The sequence below is a fragment of the Gopherus flavomarginatus genome, chromosome 6 (genome assembly GCF_025201925.1).
Source record: "Gopherus flavomarginatus isolate rGopFla2 chromosome 6, rGopFla2.mat.asm, whole genome shotgun sequence".
Taxonomy (NCBI): Eukaryota; Metazoa; Chordata; order Testudines; family Testudinidae; genus Gopherus; species Gopherus flavomarginatus.
The window spans coordinates 40963457-40976030 of NC_066622.1; the positions used below are offsets into that span (position 1 = coordinate 40963457).

General features: G+C 38.9%; 1 protein-coding gene across 1 annotated transcript in view; it reads right to left on the reverse strand.

The window, feature by feature from the left end:
• ATP2B2 (ATPase plasma membrane Ca2+ transporting 2) overlaps positions 1 to 12574 on the reverse strand; it is a 428479-nt gene that overhangs the window by 315550 nt on the left and 100355 nt on the right. Inside the window, exon 2 of the mRNA XM_050957750.1 lies at positions 12088 to 12571. Coding sequence (XP_050813707.1) covers positions 12088 to 12286 — 199 coding nt within the window. The 5' untranslated portion in view covers positions 12287 to 12571. The remainder of the gene's footprint in view (positions 1 to 12087; positions 12572 to 12574) is intronic.

Sequence of the window (12574 nt, forward strand, 5' to 3'; positions counted from 1 at the left end):
TCTCTAGGTCTGCACTTACAAACAGATCTTCTGGTGGACCAACTCCTGTTGGTGAGAGACACAAGCTTTTGAGCTACACAGAACTCTTCCCCAGGTCCAAGCTTTGCGGCTAAATACAAAATGGAACAGATAGTTTAGCATAAGCAGTTATCATGTCTTTTAAAGGACCATTCAAGGTCAAGCGGCCCATTAAAACCCCTGCAGTCATAAGACAAAAATAGGGGTTACTGGGTTACATATTGCTGCAATGCATTCCAGTTTCCTTGTTAAGTCCATGATTTTCAGTGTGCACTAAATGCCCCAACAACAACTATGTGGGTGAAACCAGACAATCACTATGCTCTTGAATGAACTCACACAGGAAAATTATAAAAGACAAAACACAGCAATACCTGTGGGTGAACACTTTTCACAAAGCAGTCACTTCATATCTGATCTATCAGTCTTCATCCTCAAAGGAAACCTGCAGAACACTTTTGAAAGATGAGCCGGGGAGTTTAAATTCATAACTTTGCTAGAAGCTAAAAATCATGGTCTTATAAGGACACTGGATTTATGGTTCATTATTTATATATATTCATAGCCATTTATAATGACAAGGAAGAGTCATTTATCCAGAGATAAAATGAGAATGATACTATCCAACCGATGATTAGAGCACTCGCTTCGGGAAAGGGGGACCCAAGTTCAAGTCCCGGTTCTAATTATTAATTATTTATACAAAGTGGAACAGATTCTGCAGGCCAGATTGAGAGAGACACTCTGCAGAATATCCCATAGCCTGGTCACTAGAGTGCTCTCCTACAAGATGTGAGAACAAGTTCAAATCCATGCTCCATATCAGACGGGGGAATTTAATCTGGGTCTCCCACATCCCAGTGTCCTAACCACTAAGCTAAAAACCATAAGGAGACCACCACCATAGTTTGCTGGGTCTGATTATCTACTGGCTTACACTCGTGTAGTCATTTAGACCTGTGCAAAATGGGTGTAAAATCCTACATCTACCTAATAATCATTTTGCACAAATCTACAAGTCTGCACAAGATGAAAAGTAGCAGAGAATTTGATGTGTCTAGAGTCAGCATTGTCTGCATATATTTAACATACATGGAATCATCAAAGTAGACAGGCATAAAACAAGACAAAGTCATCAGATACCACCAGCATTCTTTCTGTGAAAAAACAGGGGAGTGATGAACTATGGCATTTATTACAGTGCTGAGCTTACTGCCAAAGCTCAACAATTAATACAACAAATACAATCTTTAGAAACATTTTTGAAATATTGTCTCACATTCATGCTACCTACCATACATGTCCAATTAAAGTTGCTTGAAATTACCTTATTCTTCAAGCACAGAAGCAGTAGCTAACATAGATAATTTGCTCTAAAAGGAACCATGATTCAGTTTTCCTAATATCATCTTCAGTTCAGAGCACACTGCCCATGCACAAGACAGACCAGGAGCAGGTAAGATAATCAGTGAGTGGGAAAAACCAGCCTGAACATTGATATGAATAAATTAACACTAGCCTCAAAGAACTTCTGACATTGTCTCATGTAACAAGCAAGGAGACACTTGCTAGTTTTCTCCTTTACTCAAATTTCATTTAAAGTAATACCCAATTCTAAACAGAACCTTTTAGTAGATAATTTCAAATGTCAAGATAGCAGGTGAGCTGGCTTATATTTACTTTAAAAGCCCCATGGGGAAAGTGCACCTTGCACTATTTGTTTAGTTTCCTACAACAAAGTGAGCAAAGCCAAAGTCAGTCAGCAAATGGCACGACATGCCGAAAACAGACACAAAATGAGCAGTCACATCTTATCACTTTGAAAAAAAAAAAGCCATTCAGCTGAGATGCACATGTTTGGGTAACCTGAAAGAACATTTTCTTTCTGCTAGCTAAATAATACAAGTATATCAAGATAAAGAAAATACCTACAACTGACAAGAATGCATTCACATACCCTGCCAAATCATTAGAAATGCAGATCTCATTTTGTCAATATATGATCGGTATTGTAGACCAATGATGTAGGAGGGTAAATTGAAGACCATTGGATAAATCCTACCCTATGAACCTAGAACATTCCAGGTGCTAATCTCTCATCTAGACAAGAGTGCATGGCCTGGATTTACTCCCTGAACCCAAAGCTGTGCAGGGAAGACACTCTCCTATTCTGAGCAAATTACAACATGGGTGGCACCTTCCCTTCCCCCTCCACCATGTGGCATTGGAGGATAACAGCAAGTAACCAGCAACTTTGTATCCAGTAGGAGCAGAAGCTGCCAAAGCAAGGACCTCCGGACATGGAGAGAACTATCTAGTTTTAACTGGACTTACTCTGCCCTGTGCTGACTGGATGTTTGCTCCAACCCTCCCCCACCCTCAACATCTCAGCTTCATTCCAAACCTGCCCCTTGTACCCACTCCTCCCCTGCCCCATCCCCTTTACGTCTTGCCTTCCCTTTTCTTTCCATCTAGCTGATCTCCTCCCAACTACACCCAGGCCCCTCTCCACAAACCACCAAAAAGAACTGAACTAACACAGCGTTTGTCACCACCACATTCTTCAGCCTGCTTGTATGTCCTCCTCTTTCCCTTACCTTGTGTCTGTCTTGTCTGTTTACACTGTAGCTCTTCAGGGTAGGCATTGTCTATTGCTCTCTGTACAGTACCTACCACAATCAGGCCCCACTGCTGGCTGGTCCTTAGGAACTACCATAATAAACATGATTAATCATAATGATGTAGTCACAATCTGAAATGTGTCATGGACAGGTACTAATTCCTCACTGGTAGAAATTTTGGTGCTTTGGATGCAATAGTGGAGCGTGATAACTCAATTCCTATAATATCCAGTGCTCTAATATTTATGTAAAAAAATCATTTATATGGGAGACAATAGCTAATTTATGTGGGTCATAATGTATTCATGCTGCATGACTCAAAAAGAAATCCACTTATCACATCAACAAAAGAACACTGGATGTCAAATACAATTTTACTAATGCTAATCTCACCAACTCCATACACAACTCAAATTTTAAATTTATCACTGTGATACCTTTTTTGGAGGAACAGGGAGAGAAAACAAGCTTGTACCTGAGATAGAGATAGAAGCCAAAAATACCCTCTCACTTCCTAACTCCAAATTAGGAACTAGATTGCTAGCATAGACCTTCAGTTAATTGGCATCATGAGGTATTTACAATGAGTATATAGACTTCAGTTCAATCTGTAATTAAATTCCACTTTATGGGAATTTTCAAATACTAATTCAGCCTGCTGCAGTTGAATATCTGTGACCCTACTTTTAAATAATGCCAAAGGATAGAAAATCAATGTTGAAATACACTTTCTTGTTCAAATCCCTGTGGGTTATGCAAAATGCATCAGCGATATCCATCCTCCAAACATCAACATATACAAGAGCTTCAACAGGCTATGAGTCTGAGAGATAGTGGTTCCAGTTATTAATCAACTTTGCTGTCCCATGAGGCAGTGGGCCCTGGGACAGAATACACATTTGAGTGACTGGGCTCACAACAAATCATGATCAGTGGAGCGGCCTCTAATTTTGAACTTCTCAGATACCAAAGCCAAAGGTCTGACCAAAGAAAATGCCATGCTGAAATCCAGAAGGGATTCATCGGAGAATAAACAGTGAGTGAGAAAATAGCAGGCATGAGGGTTTCTCAGAATTTTTTTACATCCAGTTGGGAGGGCTCTGTTCTGGTGCTTGATAAGAACAGTGGGATGCACACAACATATCAGCTCCTTTGCAATATGATGCAATCTCCCTAGTCTAGATCAAGAAAATTGCCAGTCATTAGCCTCCCAAGAATATGTGAGACTGAAATAAGATACTATGTGCTGACAGACTGGCCTGAGACATTACACATAAAAGCAACCCCATGAGACTCATCCTAGACAACACATCATTATCAGTTAAGACTGGGCTGTTTAGGAAGTAGAGACAAGTGTAAACAATGAATCGTAACTATGTCCTGTTGGTTTCCTGCTGTGTTCCCTATTTCTGTGTGAAGATGTACTTATATTCTTCGAATTCCTGGAAAAGCCAGGCCTTTTGTATCAGGTTACTGCTGATGCTGAGCTAAGAGATGGATTTAGCTTCTGGAAACAATATTGAAATGGTTTACATGGGCTTTACAGAAGTTAATTTTCTTCTGCTGTAGTGCATGTGTGTTAGGTACAACATTTCTCATACTGCAATTTTTAAATATTCTGTCCTACTAGAGGTGTTAACACTGCCTGAGGAAAGGGTCACTGGGGCAAGTGGCAAGTATAGCACAGCTTGAGAAGTTTTAATTTGCACAAAATACACTCAAGATGTGCTGAGTGTTTAAGGACAGGTTTTACATCTCCAGTGAAGCAGTCACAGTTACTGTAAAGCTCCTACAGATGGTACTAACGGTGCCAATACCCTAAGCAGAGAGTGTCCTTGAGGGAAATGTCATAGGTTCCACTCACTTAGCCCCATTCATACATTTAAGCAAGCACTAATGGTCAGTGGAAATTGAAAGCATGTATATCATGGTATAATTTGCCCCACAGATTAGATTAAAGAAATGGACTCACAGGGATTCTGGGCAGCATCAAATTCCTACATCATATTCATCCAACTGTGAGCACTACTCACACAAATGCTGTATACTCCTATCCCAGGGGTACCATCTGTGTATTCTAAACAGCATGCACTATGTAAGTTCCCTATGCAGTCTTCTTCCTGAGCATTTCTTTAACTGTTATCAGATGTCATGCAAAATCTACTCTGACACTTCTTTCCCAATATCGCCTTGGGTCAGATCCAAAGTTTCTCCATAGAATGCATGTGGGAAGAGCCAGATGAACAGCAGTAGTCTGATTTCTCCTTTCCAGTGTAATGAATGGAAGGGAAGCACAATCCAATGATCTAGGCTAGGAAGGTACAGCAGGATAAGTGGCAACTCCACTGTATACCCCTCTACCCTTTTCTCTTGCCTCCTTCTACAGGTAGCAGGGCTGGAAAAATGGATGCTATACATCTCATCGTTTCTACCCACAATCCCATAGGGAAACCTAGCACAAATTAATGCTGCCTGAGTCAATACTATCTTACAAGGGTTCAACTTTTGCAGGGTAGAACCCAGCAGGAAAGTCCATGTCAGCAGAGATCAGGCCTATATTGCCATGAGTTCAAAAGGTGGCTGGGAAAAGTCCAGCTGCAGAAAAAAAAACAGGGCATCCAAGCAGATGGCTCTTGCCTCCAGCACCTACGGTGGGTTTTGGGGTCAAACCTTCCACCCTCTGACATAAATAATCTGTAGGAAGCAGTAACCTACATAGGAGAGCATTGGCCCCTATGTTCCCAATGAATTCAGCTCCATTTTCACACTGAAGGATGTCAGGGATTTTCAAAGGAACTTAATTTAGTTTTGGATAACTGAGCGTTAAATGTCCAGACAATTCCAATAGACTTGGGGTAGTAGTCACAAAGGGGGCTTCGGCAGCCAACACTCAGCTGTTCCACTGTGTATAGATAATTAAACATTCATTGGCACAGGAAGACTGGAACCTCAGTCTCCCATCTCCTAGGTGAGAGCTCTATAAAGTCATTCTAACCCTCTGTCTGGCCCAATGAATATTTAACTATTTTACAGAGTGGAACAGTTTCAACAGGAGATATTGAGTGACACTCCTGCCCCACCCCAAAAATCCTATTGGCCTGTGGTTTGGGCACTGTCTGGGGAGATGGGATACCCAAGTTCAACTCCCTGCACCACAAAGGGCAGAGGGAGGAACTGAACCCTGGTCTCCCAATTACTGGATGAATGCTCCAACCACTAAACTAAAGATTATAAGCTGGGTGTTGTGTTGGTTTAGATGTGCTCTGAGCACACCTACCAAATTGGGCTCCAAAAGCAGCATGGGGGGGACTCCTAGTTTGTGAATCTCACTGGGGCTTTGGAGAGACTTAGGTGCCAAACTGTTGCGCAGTTTCAGGACTCAGTGCACATGCCCAGCTGCCAAAAGTTAGGCACCTAGGGGACTTTAACAGAGGAAACTTAGGAATTCAGGAACTTTAGGCACTTACAACATTAGGTGGCAGATGAGCAGTTGTTCCGTGAATGCAAACAGGGCCTAAATGTTGCACTTAGTCATCTTCAGTGGTAGTTAAATGCCTATGTGCCCCGGTGAATCCCACCCTTGGGTCTGTGCAGCATTTGAACAAGGAAAAGCAGGAGCAGTAAATGGGCATAGGATATTTTAGTTCTGATGAGCAGAAATGCTCAAATTGGAGTTCCCTCTGTTTAGAAGCGCTGCTGGCAGGACATCCTCCGTGAAGTCCAGTTGAATTGGGACCGTGCTCTCTCCCGCTTGCTACACTACAGCTCAGACTTTTAAAACCTTCTGGACATGATGCAAAGTACAACTTCTTTCTTAGGTGGGGTAAGAGTAGGGGCCTAAAGAGACTGTTAGAAGATGGTTTCTTATAATTGGAGGTGAAGGGGGGGCAATCAATTTATCTATTAAAGTGGTCACAGAAAAATATGAAGGCAATATGTGCTCTACTTAGGCACAAAAAGTTCTTACATACTGCGTATGATAAAGTGAACAAAGTTAAATGTATTTAAAAGTTAGTTTCTTTCTCTATTTGTCTGAGAAAATAGAAGTTTATTATGTCAAAAGACTAGGACACATGAAGGATCAGACTTTACCTAACTATGGTAGCCGGGAAGGGCTTTGGCAGCAAAAGAGAATGGCTTTCATTGTTTAAAACCCTGCTTTTCTTTTAGATACATGTATGTGCATACACAAATCAGGGGTTGGATATGAACATCAAGTCTGAATCCTGCATGTGTGCCAGCAAATAGGCATGAAATAAAAATGTTTTTCTGAAAACACAAAAGAAAGGAATGAGTTAATTAATACAGCAATTTGTAAGGAAAACATGCTTGGGCATATCTTTCACTGTCTTTGAGATGCTACTGTTGGGTTCTCGAGCAAGTACTGTAATTAAAATATCACACAATTTGCAGAAAGTCACCTAGTACTTAAAATTAATCTGGAACAGCTGTGTAAAATGGTCCTCAAAAGTTTAAATATCCAGTAGACTTTTACATTAATCTTGATGTTAAAAAAACCTACAATCCTGCATAGAAACTGTCAAACTTTCAGCCAATTCAAACAAAAAACAGGAACAATTAAAACTCAGTATTTCGTAGGCTAATTTATTTCCTTTCATAAACTTGCATTTGCTCGTTTTTTGTCACCATTTGTGGTGTGTCAGCTTTCACCACAAAAATTTCTCAGCAGCCAACAACATTTGTTTCCCTGACACTAAAAACCAGAACGGTACATATAGTGTTCATTCAAATACTTCACTGTTTTCTTGACTTTTTCTGTTGTATAATCCATCTTCTGTTTTTTGATGCTAACCTTGTTACAGTTATCTCCTTCTCTTTCACTGCTGTCTTATATTTTTCTAACTTTTGCATCAATGCATTCGTAGGAGCATTCCTTCTCATTCTGTGGCAATTTCAATTGCTGTACAAATGTCTAGCTTCCACTTATTTCTCAGTTTGAAGTTTTTTAATTTTTGTAAGTCAGTCTAGTTCAATACTAATCTTCTGCATTAAAATAATTTTTATTTAAATACTTTAACTTACGTTACTGTTCTAACATCTAATTATTTAGAGAACCTTTGAAAGGATTTAGAACTGATGGAAAACTCATGTGACCATAGTTAAACAGAAACAGGCCGGAGTGTCTCCACTGGATATATATTGTAGGTTTCTGTTCTGGCTTTGCTAGCATTGTTTGTTGGTCTCTCTGTTTTGTGGCACCAAATAACTGGCCCGTTTTGTTACGCTGCTGGTTTCTGCTCCTTAGTGACTCTGTTTGAATATTTTAATGAAATTATGTAAGACTTTATTGGATTGTTATAACTAATAATGAAATGAACCCACACTTGTTCAGCAGCCACTGTCAGTTTATATCTGCCGTATAACAATGACCCATTTGAAAACAAAAACAGTGGGGAGGGAGGTGCAAGACAAACATTACATTATACCTTAGCAAGAGGGTAGTTACCATAACATGAAAGCAGGCTTCTGAAAATGAATATATGGTTAAAATGCACATTGATTCTTTCTGCTTATCATAGTCTTTTTACAGAAGAGACGCTGCTAGAAAATGGGATGATTTTAGTTTTGATTATTAAATCCAGAGGGAATTAAAATTCAGGTGTCATTGACTCAGTCTTTAAAGTCTGGGTCTTAAATGGGTTCAGTTTGCACCAGCCCCATTTCTAAAAGACTGATACATCAGATAATTACTTTACAGCAGCCGACAAGCTTATTCTCTGGTGCTGTAACACTTCTTGGAGGTGCTGCTTCAGACATGACAGCACAGATATTACCAAGGCAACAGCTGCTTCTCTAGATGGATGTAGAAATGAACAAGGTAACACGCATCAGTATTAAAGACACATTTGCTTTTGCATTTCAGGATCTTACCTCTGAAAAACTGTCTCACATGATTTTTCACTTAAATAATTAATATAGTAATTACTATTTAAAATGAATGGATAGTTTTGCTGTTCTCTGAAGAAAAATGTCTTGCATAACTTATATTAGCACACACTACCTAAAATGATAGATTAAATGCATTTACATATTAATTTCTGGAAGGAATACATTTGATATTCTTCCAGCTAATTCAGCACATGGTAACAGCAGTCTTTCTTCCTGCATAAGGTCTCATTACACTTGAGGTGGCCTCACAGACTCAAATTCCATGGGAAGTTATACAACTATCAACACAGAGCTGTTCAAATGGTGTCTTGTACACTGACAGATAGCTGGGTGCTCCTTGATTTTTGAAACACCATGTTATGAAAATCTATTTAAAATATTTTAATGAAAATTAATTTGAGCTCAAGCAGGACATATTTGTATTTTCCCCACAGAAAGTGTTTTCATAGGCTTTTCAAAAAAGCCTAAATAGTAGCTTTCCAATACAACAAAACCATATTTTATTGCAAGAAATTCCTTAAGAATAATGAGAACAAGGACCAAACACATCTACAGTTAGGAAACCCAAGATCAATGAAAACGTAAAGAAGAGTCTAAAGAAGACATGTAACTGACAAAATATATGTTAACTTGGCAAATCTTACTATATTTATCAGTATGCTCTGTCAAACTCTATTTTAGCATTAATAGATGAGGTTAGATATTTAATAACCTGAATTCAAAAAGCACAAGAAAGGGTATGTACAATAGTATCAATAAGGGTTGAGTTTTATTTGCATTGTCTAACGTAGGTGCCATCGTTCTAAAGGCTTTAAACCAAGCCTCAAACAGCCACTTTGAGTTTAAGTGGCTCTTCCTAGCAGTGTGTAGGCACTAAATCAAATATCAATATGGGAAAGGTGTAGCAGACAAAATTCTTCACTAATTACACCTTATAACCTTCCTAATATGATATCATGCAGGCAAATGGACTCAGGTCAGATACATTTTAATATGGTGAAATGTCAAGTGTCAGCTTTCAGGTGACAATTTTCTGCCAGCTCTTACACTTACTCAATACGCCATGAAAATAAATTCAGTGGTGTAATATTGAAGTGGTACTTGCTCCATAGATCTGTGCATGGAGAGTAACCACCACAGCTCTCACATAGCCATGCACAGGATTCTCACCAACCAAAGTTCATGGATCTTTTAATGGAGAGGAGGTGGCCTGGAGTCATGCATACTGTGTCCTCTCTCACAAGCCCTGCAGGGAATCTGTAGCTTTAGGCAATGTGAAAATGTCCTTTGGGGATTTTGGCGCTGGGGCAGGAGGGGGCTACTGGTAGAGGAAGCTCATGCAGCATGGTGTCACTGAAGGTAGGATGGCTGAATCTTTGGGATGCTTCTGTACAGATGGCCCTCAAGGGATCCGTGGCACCCAAGGATGTAAATTATTACTCATTGCAAGAAAGAAAACTCCATGGGATGGGGTGATTTTACCCTCTGAAAATGTATACAACCATCTTGGCAATATTCTGGGCTCTCAATTCTATTACTATTAAAGGTGTATGCATGTGAAACTCATGTCTATATGAACAAACTCCATTTTGATTGTTTCCTTCATTCCATAGCAAAAGAAGATCCTATAGAATGTCATATTAATAATGTTGAATGCAAATAACACTGAAGAGGAATACAAGTAAGTTTTAGTAGAATGGATGAGGCTCTATTTTTAAAAATATATTTAAAGTTTGACCTATCACAATCCCTTTGAAGTTTGACTTTTATCTCCAACTAGATAGATTCCCAGTATACAAAGCCCTCTCTGCATGTATTAAATAAATATTTCAATATAGTATACAATCAGTCAGTAGTATTCCCACCTAAAAAGAAATGTTTCCAGCAATGAGTTTAAAAATAAAGATCAAAATTGAGGGCTTGGGAAAAGTTATTTTATATGAAGTATCACATACAGATTAATAGTGGAGTCAGCATACCAGATTACTTGGATCCATGCAATCTGTCTGGGTATAAGGAATAATGTTCCTTTTGTGTTTCAGACTGTGCAGGAAAAGCAATTAACAATTCCATCGAAGTTCACATTAGGCTAGGCTTTCAGCTGGTTAAATTGACAAAGCTCCCTTGAAGTCCATGATGTTCTGCTGACTTACTCAAGCTGCGGATCTGGTCCATAAAGTTCCACAAATATTTAATGGGTGTACTGAGTTATGTATCTCAGAGATATTGCCATATTTATATATTAGCACATACTGTACTACACCAAGATCTTCTCCACAATATTCCTGCTTCATTGTTTCTCCTACAGTACATCATAATATGTCAAGGTTCTGGTACTCCTAGAACTTGTTGCTCATTTTTTCGTAGTTTTGCCTAGTAAATCATTACTAAGCAGACTAAATCTTTATCATAGTACCAACACTTGACCAATTCTGATAATAGGTAACTGAAAGGCAGTATGTGTAGGGCTATGAAGAATTTATTTAAGACAAACACACATTTATTTTCTGAGGACTCTTTTCCTTACGTAAGGTTATAATATCACATTACATGATATTATAATAAAGTGACAGGCTTATCACTAAACTAATACTTCAGGAATTTCAGTAATTAGTTCCTTACTCATATGTCTAAATGACTAATTTTAAAAGGCTACTTTAAAAAAAAGAATCAAACATTAAACTAACAGTTCTACCTCTCCGAAAAAGGGGAGAAAACATTAAAATGAATGAGTGGATCTTGGTGGCATTACAAGAGAAGACAAAGACAATGAATATTATAGATTCAAAGACAGTGTTACTAACCTAATGTGTTCCTGTCTCTTTTAGATATGAAAATACAGTTAGTGTTAAATGCTATGAGCAATTTACAAGAATAGACTATTGAATGGTAATGACTCAGCTTATTAAATGGAGGAAGGCCCACTGTTGTAATTACCAATAGAAAAAGCAAATACTCATATTCAAATAGTAACCTAAGCAAAATTATCTATGGTATTACCAGAAGTCAAGGTTAGTTATAAGAAAATATATACTGCATATCGCTCTACTGACCAATTTAATATCCATAACCTAAAAGTTCTCTTCATACCACTAGATAACCATATAGCATTACAATTCCTTCAAAGTAATTCTCCTCTTACTTCCAAAAAAACCATACACAAGTTAAAGCATCCTCTGAATGCAATTTCCTTTTGCTATAAAATTGGAGCTGAATTACTCATTTAGTTATGTGTGTGCTATTTAAAATGTAATTAGCACATTCACAACTTGAATATGCAGCCCTATTTTTACACACACACACACAAGTTTTAACAAGAAGCCATATTTTACAAGCAGGTTGTCTAGGTCTTTCTTTATTCCCCTTTTCAAAGGTGTTTTTCCTTTGTAGTGGTATACTGTCATTTTTGTGTGAATCCTAGTTCAGAAAGGAAGCAAAATTACCCCTTCCACCATTTACTTTAGGTGGAGGTCCTTTATAAGAATCTCATCACCCTGCACAACGCAACGCAAATGAAGAAAGGGAAAAGCATTTTTACCTTCTGTTGGTGATGTCTTTAAATGCCTGCAGAGGCCCTCTGTGTCCCCATACGTCTCCTTAATTTTCACTACTGCTTCTGTTCCTCTGAGTTCCATGAGGGAGCGCAGCTCCTCCAGTGAGCACCCAAACTCTCCTGCACGGTTGGCCTCATTTCTTTGGTTCTTGGTATAGAAATCGCTGTTAGTCATGTCACCCATTGTTGCTGATTGTATTGCTCCACTCTGTATATTAGACGGAATTTTAAAATTGCTTCAAAATTGCAAAGCGAGGGACTCAAATTCCAACCTAAGGGATTAAGAAGAATCCAGTGAAGTCAGTGGAGAATGCCTCTGATGACTGAGGTGTTCCTGACCAGGTAATAGTCCGCAGGATGGCTGCTTTCAAGGCTGCAGACCAGCTCCATTCCATTCACCATTTCCCATTATGCTGCACTCAGGCTGTAGTATCTGTAGTAAGGAACCTGGTCATCTCTTCCTCCGGACCTT